Raw genomic sequence first — 21,206 nt, 5'->3', positions numbered from 1 at the left:
ATATAGCACAAGGAACTCTACTGAAGACTCTATAATGGTCTGTATAGGAAAAGAATCTAAAAATGAGTGGATATCTTGTATGTATAGGAATAACTGATTCACTTTGTATTACATCTGAAACTAACACAATGTTGTAAGTCATCTATATTCCAATAAAAATTATTTAAAGGATATTTGCTTTTTGAAAAAAATTAAAATTAGAGCTTGATTTTCAACCTGAGGGTCATAGTTATGAAAATAAATGCGTTGTCTCATGTAGCACAAAGATTATAAGAGGAGCACTCTCAGAGGGAAGACACTCTAAAACCCAATAGTAAACATCCAGATATTAAAAAACAGATGTCAGACTTTCCTGGAGGTCTAGTGCTTAAGACTCCATGCTTCTACTGCAGGGTGTACAGGTTCAGTCCCTGGTCAGGGAGGTTCCCACCTGTTGTGCAATGCAGCCAAAAACACTTTTTTAAATAGATGACAGTTATTCTAGTTTAATTTTACTTTGATACACAAAATTTAAGAACCTGATCCATATTCTGATTTATCCCTTATTAAGTATTCAAATTCAAAAACTATCTTCATCTCATATAAAGCACATCTTTTAAAAATAACTTTTCTCAACTCTCATTTCATGAATTTGTGTGGATCATAACAAACTGTGGAAAATTCTTAAAGAGATGGGAATACCAGGCCACCTTACCTGACTCCTGTGAAACCTATATGCAGGTCAAGAAGCAACAGTTAGAACCAGACATGAACAACAGACTGGTTCAAAACTGGGAAAGGAGTACCTCAAGGGTGGATATTGTCACCCTGCTTATTTAACTTATATGCAGAGTACATCATGAGAAACGCCGGGCTGGATGAATCACAAGCTGGAATCAAGACTGCCAGGAGAAATATCAACAACCTCATATATGCAGATGATGCCACCTTAATAGCAGAAAGTGAAGAGGAACTAAAGAGCCTCTTGATAAAGGTAAAAGAGGAGAGTGAAAAAGCTGGCTTAAAACTCAACATTCAAAAAATTAAGATCATGGCAATCAGTCCTATCACTTCATGGCAAACAGATGTGGAAAAAGTAGAAACAGTGACAAATTTTATTTTCTTCGGCTCCAAAGTCACTACTGATGATGACTGCAGCCATGAAATTAAAAGAAGCTTGCTCCTTGGAAGAAAAGCTATGACAAACCTAGACAGCATATTAAAAAGCTGAGACATCACTTTGCTGACAAGGGTCTGTATAGTCAAAGTGAAAGTGAAAGTTGCTCAGTCATGTCCAACTCTTTGCGACCCCATGGACTATACAGTTCATGGAATTCTCCAGGCCAGAATACTGGAGTGGGTAGCTTTTCCCTTCTCCAGGGGATCTTCCCAACCCAGGGATCAAACCCAGGTCTCCCACATAGCAGGCGGATTCTTTACCAGCCGAGCCACAAGCAAAGCCCAAGAATACTAGAATCGGTAACCTATCCCTTCTCCAGCAGATCTTCCCAACCCAGGAATAGAACTGGGGTTTCCTGCACTGCAGGCGAATTCTTCACCAAGTGAGCTATCAGGGTTTTTCCCGTAGTCATGTGTGAATGTGAGTTGGACTATAAAGAAGGCTGAGCACTGAAGCTTTCAAGTTGTGCTGGAGAAGACTTTTGAGAGTCCCTTGGATGGCAAGGAGATCAAACCACTCAATCCTAAAGGAAATCAACCCTGAATATTCACTGGAAGGACTGATGCTGAAGCTGAAGTGCCAATACTTTGGCCTCCTGATATGCAAAGCCGACTCATTGGAAAAGACCCTGATGCTAGGAAAGATTGAGGGCAGGAGAAGAAAGGGGTGACAGAAGATGAGATGGCTGGATGGCATCACCGACTCAAAGGACATGAGCTTAAGCAAACTCTGGGAGATAGTGAAGGACCTGGAAGCCTAGGGTGCTGCAATCCATGAGGTTGCAAAGAGTTGGACACCACTTAACGACTGAACAACAATAACTCTCAAAAGAAATAAAAATTCTTATAAAATGACCCACTTATTCGGGACTATTATGAGCTAGAATCCAACTTGGTCTAAGAAAAGGAATCTATTTAGTTCTATTGCTCCAAAGCAGCATTTATGTAACTAGCAGAAATCTAGTAAGAACCTTCTATATAGCACTACTGCTGCTGTTAGGTTGTTCAGTCACGTACAACTCTTTGCAGCTCCATGGACTGTAGCCTGCCAGGTTCCTCTGTCCATGGTATTTCCCAGGCACAAATACTGGAATGGGTTGACATTTCCTTCTCCAGAGGATCTTCCTAACCCAGGGATGAAACCCGCATCTCCTGCTTGTCAGATATCTCCTGTTTGGCAGGCAGATTCTTTACCACTGAGCCACCTGGGAAGCACACTGTATAGCATAAGGAACTATATTTAATATCTTGTAATAACGTGCAATGGAAGAGAATCTGTATAACTGAATCACTTTGCCATACACCTGAAACACTGTAAATCAACTATTCAGTTCAGTTCAGTTCAGTCGCTCAGTCGTGTCCGACTCTTTGCGACCCCATGAACCGCAGCATGCCAGGCCTCCCTGTCCATCACCAACTCCCGGAGTTTACCCAAACTCATGTCCTTTTAGTCAGTGATGCCATCTAACCACCTCATCTTCTGTCATCCCCTTCTCCTTCTGCCCTCAATCTTTCCCAATATCAGGGTCTTTTCAAATGAGTCAGCTCTTCGCATCAGGTGGCCAAAATATTGGAGTTTCAGCTTCAACATCAGTCCTTCCAATGAACACCCAACTATACTTCAATTTAAAAAAACAGTAGAAATCTTCTTAATATATTTCTACTTTAGGCTTTATTATCATCCAATAATAAAGGCTTTCTTTTTTTCCATTTCATAACATGTATTCCCTCCAAACTTATCAGAGGGAATTATAGTTCTTTTTTCTGGTTTCAAAGACAGATGTACTTTCTAATTCTCACTCTAATAATAACAATAAAACAAATTACTAAGATTTACCATTAAAAGACTGGTAACCTAAATAAGGTAACTTTATCACAGAATATAAATAATATTAGAAATATTCTATCTACAAAGCAATATTTTAAAGGTGGGTACTAGCTTCCTCGGTGTGTATGCCCAGCAGTGGGATTGCTGGGTCATAAGGTAGTTCTATTTGCAATTTTTTAAGGAATCTCCACACTGTTCTCCATAGTGGCTGTACTAGTTTGCATTCCCACCAACAGTGTAGGAGGGTTCCCTTTTCTCCACACCCTCTCCAGCATTTATTGCTTGCAGATTTTTGGATTGCAGCCATTCTGACTGGTGTGAAGTGGTACCTCATTGTGGTTTTGATTTGCATTTCTCTAATAATGAGTGATGTTGAGCATCTTTTCATGTGTTTGTTAGCCATCCGTATGTCTTCTTTGGAGAAATGTCTATTTAGTTCTTTGGCCCATTTTTTGATTGGGTCGTTTATTTTTCTGGAATTGAGCTGTATAAGTTGCTTGTATATTTTTGAGATTAGTTGTTTGTCAGTTGCTTCATTTGCTATTATTTTCTCCCATTCAGAAGGCTGTCTTTTCACCTTGCTTACACACCGAGGAAACCAGAATTGAAAGAGACACATGTACCCCAATGTTCATCTCAGCACTGTTTATAATAGCCAGGACATGGAAACAACCTAGATGTCCATCAGCAGATGAATGGATAAGAAAGCAGTGGTACATATACACAATGGAGTATTACTCAGCCGTAAAAAAGAATTCATTTGAATCAGTTCTGATGAGATGGATGAAACTGGAGCCGATTATACAGAGTGAAGTAAGCCAGAAAGAAAAACACCAATACAGTATACTAACACATATATATGGAATTTAGGAAGATGGCAATGATGACCCTATATGCAAGACAGGAAAAAAGACACAGCTGTGTATAACGGACTTTTGGACTCAGAGGGAGAGGGTGGGATGATTTGGGAGAATGGCATTCTAACATGTATACTATCATGTAAGAATTGAATCGCCAGTCTATGTCTGACACAGGATACAGCATGCTTGGGGCTGGTGCATGGGGATGACCCAGAGAGATGTTATGGGGAGGGAGGTGAGAGGGGGGTTCATGTTTGGGAATGCATGTAAGAATTAAAGATTTTAAAATTTAAAAAATAAAAAAACTAAAAAAGAATAAAAATAAAAAGAATATGGGATTAACAGTTGGACACTATCATATATAAAATAGGTAAGCAATAAGGATTTATTGTATAGCACAGGGAACTATATTCAATATCTTATAATAAAATATAGTAGAAAAGAAAAAAAAATAAAGGTGGGTACTATTTTATTATTCATAAATAAAGACAAGATTATCTAAAGGCTTCCCATTTTAAAAGACATAAAAATAAATTCAAAATATATAATTTTCTAAATTAATCAAGCTTCCTATTTGTACAGTTTCTGAAATCTGCTCTTTGATTAATGGTTTCATGAATCTTCCTAACAGAGTCGTGGAACAAGAGACTGGAATCACAAGTCATGGGTTGGAGAATTTGTCTATCAAATACCAGCTATATGTGAATCCACTTTGTGAATTTAAAGGTAATGTATATATCTTAATTATTTTTTTCACTACTGTAAAAATATTGTACACTGGATGTTGGGAAAAGTTTAGGCTTCTAAAATAATTTTACCACATACCTAAAGATTCAGAAGATGGTAATAATCTCAAAGCTCCAATCAACAAATATAATTCAGATTAAAAAATTATCTTGGCATTTTAGGAAAATTAATGTCCTTTAGAAAGTCATATTTTAGCCTTTGTTATCTAAAATGGCTATTAGCACTTTTGGTTTTCCTTTCTATCACAAAAGATATGTCCTAAATTATACATAATTCTGCTTCCTAATAACATTCAAGCAATGTACTTAAAAGCTACTGGTTCAAAACATAAGCCTGTGTATCATACTAAGAGGGATGCTACTGAATAGCTTCATATTCAGCATAAGAATACTGGAGTGGGTTGCCATTTCCTTCTCCAGGGGAACTTCCCGACCCAGGGATCAAACCTGGGTCTCCCGCATTGTAGGCAGACACTTTACCGTCTGAGCCACAAGGGAAGCCCTATAATTGAGCCAGTACTTGGTAATTAATGGAAAACATCAGTTAAAGCAGAGACCCCAAAAAAGTTTAGATATAAATTAAATCAACATTTTAAAAAACATGTAGTTTTAAGGGCTTTTCTGCTGATTAGAATTTCATATAATAGTCCCTTGGACAGCAAGGAGATCAAAACAGTCAAATCCTAAAGGAAATCAATCCTGAATATTCATTGGAAGGACTGATGCTGAAGCTGAAGCTCCAATGCTTTGGCCACCTAGTACGAAGACCCGACTCATTAGAAAAGACCCTGATGCTGGGAAAGATTGAAGGCAGGAGGAGAAGGGGACGACAGAGAACGAGCTGGTTGAATGGCATCACCGACTCAATGGACATGAGTTTGAGCAAGCTCAGGAGTTGGTGATGGACAGGGAAGCCTGGAGTGTTGCAGTCCATGGGGTCGCAAAGAGTCGGACACAACAGCAATAGGTTATATTATATATACATTATATAAAATCTAACCTAATAGGTTTACTAACCTAACTTTGATTTCCTTAAAGAAAAACAAGGACTTAAAGATATTTCCCCAAAATCTGAATTTTTATTGCAATTTTTTACAAGTTTTTCATCTATACTGACTTGTAGGTGTGTCTTAACAGTTCCATCTTTATAAAGACTCTCCAAAAATGTAACTTAGCTTTCATAAAGCAAATTATTCTTTGCCTTAGTTTATACAGCTTAAAAAACTGAATTATGTAATTACAACAAAAATTACAAGTGCCCTAAACAATTTGAAAAATGGGGCAGTAGGGTACTGGAGCCAGCTCCCACCAATTCACATCAGCTAACTGAATCCACCTTTCCTAGATCCTCATTTAATGACATCACTTTGGTAGCTTGAAATTAGCCATGGAGCAGCATTTACACCATGGATATCAGCAAACGTTTTTTAACATTTTTTACTGGAGTATAGTTGATTTACAAAGCTGCATTATTTTCAGGTGTACACCAAAGTGAATCAGTTATACACATACATATATGCACTTTTTCCCCATATATGCCATTATAGAGTATTGAGTAGAGTTCCCTGTGCTATACAATAGATCCTTATTAGTTAACCTATTATTATGTATATAATAATATTATATTAATATTATATAATGTATATATAATGTATATAATGTATATTATTATGTATATAATAGGTTAACTAATATATATATATAGTAGTAGTATCAGCAAACATTTTAAATCAAAGCTGTTTTTTCAGAGAACCAAGTGTTAAGCATTTACCAGCACACCACAAGTATTGGGTATAAAGTGGTCCTGCAGTATCCAAGGGTGGTTGGTTTTAGGAGCCCCTAAAGATGCTGGCTGCCGTCTATGGGGTCACACAGAGTCAGACACGACTGAAGTGACGCAGCAGCAGCAGCAGCAGCAGCAGCAAAGATGCCAAAATCTTGATGCTCAAGGACTTTATATAAAATTGTGCAGTACATTACAGTAGATTCAGTTGGCCATCTGTATCTGTGGATTCAACTGTACTAGCAAAGAGCCTACTGACCAAGACCCTTCAGAATGCTCTGGGCTTCAGCCAAGATATTTTATAAGGAAAGTGGTTCAGCAGAGTATGGTTAAGAAAATTCCTACTTTATCCTCAAGAGGGGCCAATGGAGGATAATAATTATTCTTCACATGTCTTTTAAGTATTTTACTTTGACAGAAGTTAAGAGAAGAGTATTGTTGTTTCTTAAGTAAACTGTCCAGTCTAAAACCCATTGATTCTGTATTCTTACCGTTTTGTGATCATTAACAATCATTAGTTCCAAATATTTCATTTCTTCAAACACACCACGGGATGGCTGTAGAAAATAAAAATATGTGATCAGAATGGTGGTTAAAGAAAATATCTCTAATGCTGACTGTTAAATGGAAGACTGACTTAGAATTTCAGAAGAACTCTTTGCTGCTCGCTTTATGAACATCCTCAAAGAAACTTGGTCAGGGAAATGGAAGGAAAAACTGACTATAAAGTGTGAGTAAACACACAATTGGGCTTCCCTGGTGGCTCAGTGGTAGAGATCTGCCTGCCAATGCAAGAGACATGCGTTTGATCCCTGGTCCAAGAAGATCCTTTGGAGAAGGAAATGGCAACCCACTCTAGTATTCTTGCCTGAAGAACCCATATAGTCTGTAGGGTCACAAAGAGTCAGACCCAACTTAGCAACTGAACAAAAAAGACAAAACATACAGTTGGGCTTCCCCAGTGGCTTAGAGATCAAATATCTGCCTGCAGTGCAGGAGACCTGGAGAAGACATGGGTCTGATTCTTGGGTGAGGAAGATCCCCTGGAAGGGGAACTGGACACCCACTCCAATATTCCTGCCTGAAAATCCCCAAGGATAGAGGAGCCTGTTGGGCTATATAGTCCATGGGGCTGCAAAGAGTTGGACACAACTGAGCAACTAAACAACAACAAATGTACAGTCGTTCAGAAAAGAACTATTTTTAATTATCATTAGGTCCTCATCCAGATAGAGAGCAGCTCAGGTGGTTTTCATACAATTTTTACATGTAAAAATACTCTAGAGAAAAAGCATAATTATTAATATGTTAAAATAAATAAATCTCAATAAGAATAGCATAGTACATCTGGAATAGGTACCAGTGTAGTCATATAGAAACCTGAATTCAGGGGAATGAAATTCTCATAATACTGTACTAATTCCTAACCACACAACTTCTCAAAGGAACAAATGTTGATAATTATCATATTCTAAAGTTTGATTAGAACGTATAACCCTATATGCGAGATAGCAAAAGAGACACAGATATAAAGAACAGACTCTTGGACTCTAGGAGAGGGAGAAGGTGGGATGATTTGGGAGAATGACACTGAAACATGTATACTATCATGTAAGAAACGAATCGCTAGTCTAGGTTCGATACAGGATACAGGATGCTTGGGGCTGGTGCATTGGGATGACCCAGAGAGATGATATGGGGAGGGTGGTTGGGAGGGGGGTTCAGGGTTGGGAACTCATGTACACCTGTGGTGGATTTATGTCAATGTATGGCAAAACCAATACAGTATTGTAAAGTAAAAAAATAAAATTAAAATTAAAATAAATAAATAAATAAATAACTCTTTCATTAAAAAAAATAAAGTTTGATTACTAGATAATCCTTTAAAGAGCAAGGGCTAAGTATTTTAGCTGTCATTTGGACTATCATTCGTTTTTCATAGTTAGAAGAGCACATGGTGATTGATCAGTTTATATTTGATAAGACTGGACTGCAGTCAAACATCAACAGTCTATATAAAATGTGTTATTATCAACTGCAATTTCAAGAGTAACCAAAAACAGATCTTTAAGTTAAAGAAAATTGTATCCATAATCACCACAATACAAAGACAAGGTCATAAAAGAGAGGGTGATTTGACCTATCACTAAGTTCTCGATGGCTGGTGGTCTAATTTTCCACAAGAATTACATTTAGCAAAACACTATCTTAACTGTGCAACTTTGGGGAATTCCCTGGCAGTCCTGGGGCTAGGACTCCACATTCTATTGCAGGGGCATGGGTTCAATCCCTGGTCAGCAAACTAAAATCCCACAGACTGTGCAACACAGTCAAAAAAATAAAAAGTGCTATTTTCAGTATAATTACTCATTAAGTTATCAAGTAAATTACCATGTAATCCATATGCTGTGGAATTAATTTTTGGTTACATAGCATTCACCATGTAATTACTAACAGTCCCCATCATTACAGCTTTCTAACCTATTATGAAATACACTAGGAACATAATTTCAATTCCAAAGCCCCTATACTTTTATCAATACATAGGAGCTCTATGAAAGTTGTTGATTATATAATTACAGGATTCTTATTTAGTAACTCAGTGCCACACTCACATTTACTGCTCTCTTCCGTCTCCTTTTCAACCACTGTAATTCAGATAGAAAAGGCCACTGGTCACTGCTTTCCATACCTGTGCAAAAGAGACAGAATACCAAAATCTATGTTTGACTGCATTTCAATGGGAGAATGTTTTAAAAATATTATGTGAGGGAATAGCAGCATTGATAGCATTTGTCTTTTCAAAATCAAAATAAACTAAGGTGGAAAAAGCATTCCAATTATTAAACAGTTCACATTTTCATGGTCACAAATGTAATCCAAAAGCATCATTTTCTTCCAAACCTCATGAAAAACATAATGAGCTATTCAAGACTCCTGAGAATATGCATATTTGATCTACAAGCACCTGACCCTAGATATCAGAAAATTTAGAATTCTACTATGCTTAATTCACTTTATTTTTTTAATGCTTTCCTTTTCTTAAAGGGTTTTTATTATTTGTCTTCACCAAATCTCCAGTCTCCACTGTGGCATGTGGGATCTAGTTCCCTGACCAGGGATCAAACTCAGGTCCCCTGCACTGGGATCTTGGAGTCTTAGCCACAGGACTACCAGGGAAGCCCCCTTAATTTATTTTAGAATTAAAAAGAATGCATGGTATAACCTTTTGCATAAATTACTAAAAACGTTTGGTACTGATACACAGAAATAACATTGCATACCCCAATAATCCAAAAGCGGCTTTTGCCAAATCTTTAGCATGCTTAAGATGCCTCAGAACCAGACCATGAGAGAGAGAGTACCAGCTGGTCAAAGAGCAGCAAACTTCCACGAAAATCTAAGGATGAACCTCCCTGAAATAACTCTGTTAAATATGGCCACAGTCTACAGTTTCTAGCACAGCTTTACATCTGAGTTTCATATTTCAGTCTTTCCATTGGAAACGACTCTTCATGCTTCATTACATGAAAGCCACATGAACTGCCCACCAACACTGCTCACTCCAGATCTCAAACCAATTCCACTTTCCAACAAGCCTGCATATCTACCAAGCTTCAAGTCAAAGCTTCTAGTACATAAAATAGAATGGCTACTTTAATTAAAACTTACTGAGATTCTTCATTTGCTTAGAATATTGTCCTGCCAAGATTTTCTGGATTATGTGAGGCCGACCTGTGCTTTTCTGAAACAAAAACAATTAGTCAATTAAAAAGCAAGATAGGATTACATCTGCATGGAACAGTGCTAGCACTTTCTCTAATACCCTCCTTAAAATGGGAACATTTACATGCTGATAGTTTAGTTACCAAAAATGAAAAGTATATGTCTTGTTAAAAGTTGAACTTCAAATAAAATAGAGCATCATCCAATTGCTCCAGTTTAGATAAAAAGCATAGTTTCATTAGTACTCTTAAACCTTAACTTTCTTCAAACACATGCATAAGAAATTCACAAGAAAGAAACACAGTGGGCAATGACTGCACAATGTAAGATGAATACTTTTAACACTTCTTCAAAATGCAAGTAAAAAGATATGCCAACTTTTGCCAGCAGGTTGGCAAGGTTTAAAAATTATGACAACCATAGTCAATTACAGTTGCAAGGCAAAAATCACTCTTACACACTGCTGGTAGCACAGGTCAGAGAGAAATTTAATAAGTCTATCAACAATCTTGAAAATATCCATATCCTTTGCCCAAGATATTATACTTTTATTAAAGTCTTATTTCCATCATTATAAGCTTCCATTACTGAGTGCAAAGGATGCGTTACCAATTTACCAATTTAATGCTCATAAGCACTCTATATGTTGCATATTTCATTGCCACTTAACAAAAATATTGAGGTTCAGAGGATACATTAATGAGTTAAAATTATATTACAAAATAATGGTCCATTTATTTTTTAAAATATGGGAACGTATCACTGAAAAACTGGAAGAATGTGCACTGAAAGGTAAAGAGAAGTTATCCCTAGGGGATGGGATAATGGATAAATACTATTCAGTTAAATATTTGCTTAATGCACTTTTCCAAATTCCCCACAATGTTTTATAATCATAAAAAAAACTTATTTTAAAAAGTGATCTTATTAAGTTATATAAAAGACATAATAATTAAAAGTTTTGCCATTCATTTATCATTTGAGAAATAACATGAGTTCTCACAGGAAATACCCTATCCATATTACTGGACTTATAAAGCATACTAAAATTAGTAGTAAATTAAATATCAAAAATCTAAATTCAAGTACCACAGACTCTTAATTCTGGTATCAAGGAAAAGATACATGGAGTGATGACACCCACAACTAGCAACATAATTTTAAAAACCAGCTAAAGTTTTAAGCATTGCTTCTTTCCCTCTCCCGTGGTAAAGATGAGGATAAATCGTTGCATGAATGAAAGGCAGGCAGTAAAAAGGAAGGCAAAAGAGAAAAGGCATTCAGTATATAACAATCAGCTCCTGAAGAAAAGGATTATGGGTTTAACAATGCAAAACCAATGCTGTAAACATTATGATAACACCTTATAAATCTCTTTAACAGTTTAATAGACATAGTCATATATATTTATTAATTCATCAAATGTATAAAATTGCCCTATGAGGGATGTAATGGAAAATTATTTCATTTTACCTATTTAAAGACTCAAGGCTTAGAAAGTTGTTATTTGGGGGGCGGGGGTGGGGGTGTTGCTCTTTGGCTTTTTGTTTTATTTTAGGGTCACAGGATCCTTAATCAATGCCAGAAATCAAAGTCAATTTTTTACTGTATGAGTGTGCTGAACATAGTTTATCTACCTACAAGTAGAGTACGGGAAAAATATTTTACTTAATCATAATGTCTTTATCTATCTAGGTGGGGTAATCTTCATTATCTGATCATTTTTAAATTATCAGTTAAAAATAATACTGCTTTACTCAAACATAAAGACTTTTCTGCCTCAAATTTGAAATTACCCCATATTCATACACATGTTGCCATATAAAGAAAATAAATACTTATCTGTTCAACTATTATTATCAATAGCCTGAATGACTATTTCCTGTCTCTAAATTTATCTTATCTCCATTCGAAATTTCCAAAGACTTAAAAAACACCTTTTTCTGCTCACCATCAATGACTGCAATATCCTGATGCTATCACTTTCAAACTGCTATTTTCCCATCAGCAGTACTTTTCACTGTTAGGACTTCCCAACTGATACCTCTCAGCACCTTCACCTCCTACGGTCTGCTCCTCTCCAAGCCAGCAGAGCTCCTTGCAGTTCCTAAAATGCACTGAGAATGCTCCTACCGCAGGGCCTTTGCATTTCTTCTCCTGTGATACACATCCAGTCCCCTAATTTCCTGAAAGTCTTCATCCAAAAATCACCACCTCATGTGCCCTGCCCTGGACAGTTAACATAAATTTTCACTCTCTTCCCTACCATTCCAAGTGGCACTAGAGGTAAAGAATCTGCCTGCCAATGTAGGAGATGTAAGAGATACAGTTTCGATCCCTGGGTCGGGAAGATCCCCTGGAGGAGGGTATGGCAACCCACTCCAGTATTCTTGCCTGGAGAATCCCAAGGACAGTGGAGCTTGGCAGGCTACGGTCTACAGGGTTCCAAAGAGTCTGACTCAACTGAAATGCCTTGACATGCACCACCTTCCCAGCTTCATTTTTCTCTCCTCAGTATGCACTATCTAACATACCATATAAAATTACTTATTCACCTATTTCCTTTCTCTGCCCCTGAAGACTACACACTCTATTAGCTCAGGTTCTATGTCTATTCTGTTCACCATTTTACCCCCAGTACCTAAAATAATATCCAGTATGCAGAAAGCCCTTATTACAATATTGATGAATATATGTGTGCTTAGTTGCTCAGTTGTGTATGACTCTATGATCCCATGGACTGTAGCTCGCCAGGCTCCTCTGTCTATGGGGATTCTCCACACTAGAATATTGGAATGGGTTGCCATGCCCTCCTCCACAGGATCTTCCCAACCCAAGGACTGAACCCAGGCCTCCTGCATTGCAGGCAAATTTCTTTACCGTCTGAGCCACCAAGGAAGCATGAATACATAAATATACCAAATTTTAAATTTAGTTGCATTCTATTAGTTAGCAACATGATCAGAGTACATGATTTCTTTTTTCCAGTTTTATTGAGATATCATTGACATATAGCACTGGAAAAGTTTAAAGTATACAACATAATAATTTGATAGATGTATATTATACAATGAACACCACAATAAGTGTAGTTAATATCCATCACTTCACTTAGTTATGCATTTTTTTCCTTGTGTCGAGAACTTTAAAAATCTATTCTCAGCAGCTTTGAAATATACAATACTATATTGTTAATGACAGTCACATGCTGTACACTGCATTCCCAGAATTTACTTAACTTAAAATTGGAAGTGTATTCTTCTAACCACCTTCACTCATTTCCCCCACCAGTCTCTGGTAACCACAAATCTGTTGTGTTCACATGAGTTCAGTTATATAGATTCCACATACAAATGAGATCACATAATGTTTGCCTTGTTCCGGCTGACTTAACTCACTTAACATAATGCCTTCATGATTTCTTACCTAGGTTGCTGGCCTATGCATGACTCTAAATATTATCTTCTTCCATATCTCAAAAGAAAAATAAATACTGTTTAATATAATCATAGCTGAACCCACAAATCTCCCCAGTGAAGATTCTTAGACTCATAAAAGTTATTGAGAATAAAAGCTTGCTTAAAGGAAAACAAATTGGTCAGTATAAAACAAAGCATCTTATCCATTTTCTCTTCTGACTGGGAAGAACTGATCTTAGCTTCAGAAAATATTTGAGGCCTCTTACCATCCCTTATTGACATGCCACCTCCGACATGCAACCTAGGCTCCCCCGTCCCTGGGATTCTCCAGGCAAGAACGCTGGAGTGGGTTGCGTGAAAGAAGTCGCTCAGTCGTGTCCAACTCTTAGCGACCCCATGTAGTGCTCTAGATAAATGTATTTTGAAATCTACGTGATCATCTCTTGATTGCTCAAAAACAAAATGCTGGAAAAATAAAGCACCATAAAAAAACTGATGTTACAGTCACACTCACCTCATTGTGAACCAGGTCCAGTGGTTCTATCATATACACAAAGGTATGATCTTCAAACATACCACTACGACACAAGGAACCACAGAAAGAGAGTTAACACATATAGCAAACACACTGTCTTTAAAAATGAGTACATCTGAATAAATACCTTTATTCTGCCTCAAATCAAATTCACATATCTGCATGGAATCACCCTGTGGTCCTAGCACTGCACTAGACAATGTCTAGGCTACAGAAAGTGCAAAAAGTGTACAAGAGAAGCATACACATTATACCTGGTATGACTGATTAGTTTTCGGAATTAAATGAACAGATAAGAAGGTCAAATTGGGATAGGACTATTGATGCTGTTCTCATATCTTGAGTTATTACCAAACCATGCACAACTAGTACAAATTTGATTCGCAAATCCAGTATCATCTGTAAGAAAACAGGTTCTTAGTGTATAAGAATAATCTAAAAACATTTGATTCTGAAGAGGCAAACAGAATTATCTTTATGCTTGCAAATTGTGAATTTCTAAGACTGTGTTGGGAACCACATTTAATTTTGAGAGACATAGGATTTTTTGTAAAGTGTGTAAATAAGATTTTCAAGATCCGTTTCATCACATGGCCGTAACAGATTTTTCCACAAAGTGGTACTGTGTTTGAATCTAAAAGGCACCTACAAATGTTTTTTAAGAGCCTGCCTGAAAACCAAAGCATGGGCTCCTCTTCTTTCAAACCACCCTTGCCGGGCCACCTTCACCTTATCCTTAGGTTAAGCTGACTGATAGTTCTGGGAAATACCTCTGCGAAACCTTTCTGGGCTAGGTTCGGCCACCCCCAAAGCCCCTGTCCTTCTCCTCCACAGTACCCACCAAAATGGCAGTTAAATAACAATCTGTATAATTATTCACTTAATCTCTAAATCACCTGCCAGCTCTAAGTGTTAAGAGAGCAGGGACTATGCCCTCCTTGTTCACCACATCCAGTCTCTATCCCAGGACTGGTACAGAAGAGTCACTAAAATAAATATCTTTGAAAGACAAGATGGAAAGGGCGAAAGGAACGGATGAAAGCCAGGGGATTCTCCCTATGAGAGCCCCACATACTGGAGTCCATTGCAGGTTGACAGAGCCACCCTTGAGTCCTTGACACCTCTGATGTTGCCATGGTAGTAACAGTGCTCTCCACCCTGTAATACAGAAGAAGATTTTACCGATAAATTACGCTGTCTCCAGCATGATTCTCTCTTTGGGATGCATCTGTAAAGCCAAAAGAAAGGCAGGGATGATCCTAGAAACGCCTCCAGGTAGTTATGAAATCTCAATGTTTCAACTTTTCTATAAGAAGCAGGTGTATATTCGATGTAATGAAGAAAAGGCTTTAACAGGAATAAGACATTAATGCAGCTGGAACAACTTTTATACCTTTCCTAAGCATGGGAGGGAGTAGACACTTAGCAGATATTGTTAGGGAATAAAATCTTCTACATAACTGAGGTGATTCCCCCAAAGGTGGTGTTTATCATCATTTTTTTATGGAAAACTACACAAGACTTGGTGATTTGCTTTCCTACCTTTTAAAATCAGTTGATAAATTTTTTAGAAATAATGTATGAACTTACTTTCCAAAGGCAAATAGTAACTGCAAGACCTATTTAAACACACACACACACACACACACACACACACACAGCAGTTTCCTAGCACTTTCTCTCACCTCCTCCATACCAACTATTTTTAACACTTTCAGCTGTTTCTTCTGCTGTTTACCTGTGTATTTCTGAATGGAATATTTATACTGTTATATCCTAATTTATTTCACTTTAGAAATTACCTTCTTAATATAGAATCTCGAAAACTCTTCTTGCCCACAACACATTCTAACACACATCAGAAGCTTTTGGTTAAATTATATTTAGCGTTTGTATTATGACTACACAAATATTGTTCATAGCTGTGCCACTCCAATGACATTGTCTTTCATGCTCTATTTTAAAATTTTTTGAGAACTTTTCTTTCTTCTCTGCTTTTCCATGTATTCAGCATGAGTACAGACCCTATCATCTAAAGTATTATCTACAACTCTTCTCCTATGATCAGTTATAGCAGGTAAGTTATCAAATCCATTTTGTTCCTGGAGACACCCCGCTGGTTTCACCCTCATGCTAGGTCTGATGCATGGCTGCATCCCAGGACTGGTCTACAGCATGATCCTAGGAACTCCTCTGTCCTCCTTCTGTATTGAATCCTAGATCCTATGTCTTCTGCTTTCGTGATCCCCTTTCCTGGAGGTACACATCCTCTGGTAATTTGTTGAAAAGGTATTTATGAAAGATAAATTTGAAAGTTGAAAACCCTGTTTCCATCTTCACACTAGATCATGTGTGTGGGGAGAGAATTCTAGATTGATAATTACTTTCTCTCAGTATTTCAAAGGCATTGTGCACACTCTTAAACCTTCTAATGTTGAGAATTGGAAGTTATTCGAATGTTAAACATTGTCCATACAATCTATACTTCCCTTTTCAAGAAGATTGCAGGAAATTCTATTCATACCCATTTTCACAAAATCTCATGATGCACCTCAGGGTGGGACTTTGCTTATTGATTGTGCTGGGCACTTTCGAATCAAGAAAATGCATTCTACCCAATATTCTGTAATAACCTACATGGGAAAAAGAATCTGAAAAGAATGAATATCTATATATGTATAACTGAATCACTTTGCTGCACACCCTGAAACTAATACAACATTGCCTCCTTGTTGTTTTTTTAATTTAAATTTATTTATTTTAATTGGAGGCTAATTACTTTACAATATTGTATTGGTTTTCCCATACATCAACATGAATCTGCCACGGGTGTACACATGTTCCCCATCCTGAACCTCCCCCGCCTCCTCCTTCCCCGTACCATCCCTCTGGGTCAACCCAGTGCACCAGCCCCAAGCATCCTGTATCCTGCATCGAACCTGGACTGGCGATTCGTTTCATATATGATATTATACATGTTTCAATGCCATGCTCCCAAATCATCCCACCCTCTCCCTCTCCCACAAAGTCCAAAAGACTGTTCTATACATCAGTGTCTCTTTTGCTGTCTCGCATACAAGGTTATCGTTACCATCTTTCTAAATTCCATATACATGTGTTAGTATTTTGAACTGTGGTGTTGGAGAAGACTCTTGGGAGTCCCTTGGACTGCAAGGAGATCTAACCAGTCCATTCTGAAGGAGATCAGCCCTGAGATTTCTTTGGAAGGAATGATGCTAAAGCTGAAACTCCAGTACTTTGGCCACCTCATGTGAAGAGTTGACTCACTGGAAAAGACTCTGATGCTGGGAAGGATTGGGGGCAGGAGAAGGGGCCAACAGAGGATGAGATGGCTGGATGGCACCACTGACTCAATGGACATGAGTCTGAGTGGACTCCGGGAGTTGGTGATGGACAGGGAAGCCTGGCGTGCTGCGATTCATGAGGTCACAAAGAGTCGGACAGACTGAGTGACTGAACTGATACTGTATTGGTGTTTTTCTTCCTGGCTTACTTCACTCTGTATAATAGGCTCCAGTTTCATCCACCTCATTAGAACTGACTCAAATGTATTCTTTTTAATGGCTGAGTGATATTCCATTGTGTATGTGTACCACAGCTTTCTTATCCATTCATCTGCTGATGGACATCTAGGTTGCTTCCATGTCCTGGCTATTGTAAACAGTGCTGTGACGAACACTGGGGTACACGTGTCTCTTTCAATTCTGGTTTCCTCAGTGTGTATGCCCAGCAGTGGGATTGCTGGCTCAAAAGGCAGTTCTATTTCCAGTTTTTTAAGGAAACTCCACACTGTTCTCCATAGTGGCTGTACTAGTTTGAAACTAATACAACATTGTTAATCAACCATACTCCAATATAAAATAATTTTTTAAAAAACCCTACAACTCCACATGAAACATATTTGAGCATGTGTCAGTGCAGGTAATAACAATATTTATATTAAAAGAGTAAAAAAAGAAAATGCATGCATTTCAGTTCTGGGAAACTTCTATTGTTTCTCTGATATGCCCCTTCCTTTCCATTCTTCTCTACAAATCGAGCTTTTCTACTAAAGCAGAGGAATGGCTGCCTGGCTCGCTAGGGTAGGGAGTAGATCAGGGATTTAGTACCTTCTCCAAGTAGACTTTCAACCAATCTTTCTGTTTTCTGGTACTTTCAATTCCTGGGGCTTTATGGGTGAAGAAACACAAGTTGGCTTGGTTCTGCTTGGTTTTGTCCCAGTGGAACTTAGCAGAGCAAGAAAAACTCAAACCTAGGACAATTACTCTTCATCCATCTGCTTTCTAGTTCCTACAATCTTATGGACACCTCTTATTAGCTGTTTTCTCTTCTCTTAATCCTTGTGGGTTTATACCCTTTTTTAAATTCCTTAACTGTTATTTGAGTATCTCACTATAAGGAACTAGAGATAAATATAAGCACAGAATCCACAATCTTGTACTACAATCCTGTTACTATTTTGTAAAGTGTTGCTTTTGCTTCTCAGAAATCTACTCCCAGTACGCAAATACTGACTTCTATATACTATGTCAAATTCTATTTGCATATTCAATGCCGGAACTTGTTGGGGCAAATGGTACCACACATTTCAGTAATTTGAGAATCCAGATTAATACCTTGTAATTAAATATCAGACTCTTCCCACGATTCTAAAAACAACCATAGGAAACTGTAAATTCCATCAAATCAGTTATAGAGCACTTTGTGTCACACCAAAAAGCTATCTTGAGTCAAGTGACTGTTAGAAGTGCACAGCAAACACTGTCATATTTACTTGACTTTTCTAAGAAAAGCTCTATTTTTTATATTTTCCTGCAAATAATCTTTTTTCCGAGAAAATATTTCCAAGTCTTTTCTTACACTTCAGTTTCATTCGCTTGCACTGAAAACTGAAAGCTGATGCACTTTGGTACCTGTTTTAATTAAGGTAGATTATCATCTGAAGGGAACTGTTCAGTTCACGGTATATGTGGATATGGATCACGATACTTCCGGGACTTTGAGACTTGCAGTAATATCTAATCCCTGATGTTTATCATCATAAGAAAGCTTTAATATCTAACTTGTGTAATTATATTAAACACAACACACAATTTGGCAAGTCCTAATTTAGTGTTAATATTAGTAGTATTAGAAGACTTTCTGACTTCCTTATTGCTTAATTTACACCAAGTTTTTGAGAAAGCATTACCAGAAAAATACTATTTGGCAACTGTCCAGATTATGTAGCACTTTGTTAATGTCATCACAAAGTAAGATCTTTGGGTATTTCATATTAAATAAATCCCTGTTGAGAAGTATTCTCTCTTGGGTACCAGGATGACAGGAGCAGGTCAGGTCAGGCCTCTTCCAGGGGGAGGGCCTTGTTAACGAAGACACTGTATAGTCAGTTCCCAAGGTGCCTCCACCCAAGGTACTAGCCAGCTAAAACCCTCACTGCTTAACAGTAACTGCCATCTCTGTGTACAAACAGGGAGAGAGTCACAAAGTGCTAAAAGGCTCTGCCGCAGACAGTGGAAAGCTAAACTGAATCCCACATCTGCAGGCTCCAGTGTTTCTTTCTGCAATCAGGAAGGCCTCAGACAGTTTAAGAGCACTGGTCAGAGACTTTGAGATCACCACCTATGAGGGGGTCACAGACCTGAAACTAGGCAAATGGCAGGCAGGAGAATCAAAAAGGGCTCAACCGATGCACGACACAGGTCCACATGTGTCTCCATGGGCATCAGCATTTTCAGATTAAAAACTGTCGGGCACTTATATTCAACAAAAATGGAGAATCTAATAAATAGAGATTATTGCATCAGCATTTTCAGATTAAAAACTGCCAGGTACTTATATTCAACAAAAATGGAGAATCTAACAAACGGAGATTATTGCATCGTCAAAGGGACTTAAAATAGGATGCATATACCTGAATTTGAATACTGCAAAATAAGGATACAAAAAAACATTTCAGAGAATTGGACAACTTGAGAACCCAACACCAGTTTAATTGTTTATCTTTGCTAAACTCGAGGGGAAAAAATGTCCAGGTATCAGAACATTTACATGTCCTAATTTATATATTTATATATATATATAGCTGAACTACATAAATTTTAGTGCTATATACATTTTTAATAGTTCACACAAGTTACACTATTCAGATTTAAAATAACTTTGTAGGGAGCAGTGTGGGATGCTCTCTTGATTTCCTGGGGAGTGTTTTTTTCAACCTCCCAGCCAAGAGCCTTGCCCACAGAAGCCCGTTGCCTCTGACAATACTCCCTGCCAAGAAGCATTCATGGGAGAAGTGAGTTTGAGCTTGACCATGGTGATGACTTGATAAGGAAAGCACACACACAAAAAAAAATTTTAGGAGAGAAACATGATTAAAATGACAAAGAAAAGAACCAAGGTAAGAATAGAATACAGAACCTACAAGGGCAGGGATTTTTATCTGCTAGGTTCACCACTGCATATCCAGCTTCTAGAACAATGATGAGATCAGAGTGAGTGAAATCAACAGCTGTTTAATGAATGAATAAAAAAGGTCTTGTCACTTAGGCTCATGAAGAAGCCAGTCTTAAAGGACCAAAGGATTCAGGCTTGTTGAAAGAGTGGGTAAATAAACTCCCATTACCTATCTGAGTTGTTTTTTTTTTTTTTTTTTTTGAGACACTCTTTTGTGATTCAGTGAGTTTTAATATATTAAAATAGAATTGCGGGACTTCCCTGGCAGTCCAGTGGTTAGGATTCTACGCTTCCACTGCAGGGGGCACAAGTTCTATCCCTGGTCAGGGAACTAAGATCCCACATGCCAAGTGGGGCAGTCAAAAAACAAAAATAGAGGCTGCCACTGAATGACTTAGAATATGGGAGAGTAGAGAAAATGTGTTCTTCCTGTAAGGAGGTGAATCTCACCCCCAAAAAAGAGGAAGGGACTATGTAGACATGCTCAGCTCCTTCCCATCACTTAAAGTGTTCTTGCTTCCCTGGGCAAGAGTGAGCAAAGAAATAGGAAGAAGCCAGGGTGAGCAAATACAGTTAGGAAAGGACAATATCCCCACCCCATAAAATGAAGAGTAACAATGGAGGTGGGGACAGAACCACTGCTATCGATCCATTCAGTCTTACACTGCTGGTAG

The 21,206-nt window shown here is 37.8% G+C and overlaps 1 protein-coding gene across 6 annotated transcripts in view; it reads right to left on the bottom strand.

Annotated features, from left to right (window-relative positions):
- ADAM23 (ADAM metallopeptidase domain 23) overlaps positions 1–21,206 on the bottom strand; it is a 188,966-nt gene that overhangs the window by 62,187 nt on the left and 105,573 nt on the right. For all 6 annotated transcript variants that reach the window (XM_060411249.1, XM_060411248.1, XM_015093509.4 and 3 more), the window contains exons 5-9: positions 15,131–15,213; positions 14,035–14,098; positions 10,048–10,120; positions 8,991–9,067; positions 6,867–6,932 (exon numbers count right to left, since the gene is read on the bottom strand). In XM_060411249.1, coding sequence (XP_060267232.1) covers positions 6,867–6,932; positions 8,991–9,067; positions 10,048–10,120; positions 14,035–14,098; positions 15,131–15,213 — 363 coding nt within the window. The remainder of the gene's footprint in view (positions 1–6,866; positions 6,933–8,990; positions 9,068–10,047; positions 10,121–14,034; positions 14,099–15,130; positions 15,214–21,206) is intronic.

This window comes from Ovis aries, chromosome 2 (genome assembly GCF_016772045.2).
Source record: "Ovis aries strain OAR_USU_Benz2616 breed Rambouillet chromosome 2, ARS-UI_Ramb_v3.0, whole genome shotgun sequence".
Lineage (NCBI taxonomy): Eukaryota > Metazoa > Chordata > Mammalia > Artiodactyla > Bovidae > Ovis > Ovis aries.
Note: the sequence above shows the minus strand (reverse complement) of the source record. Positions and strands in the feature narration are given on the sequence as shown.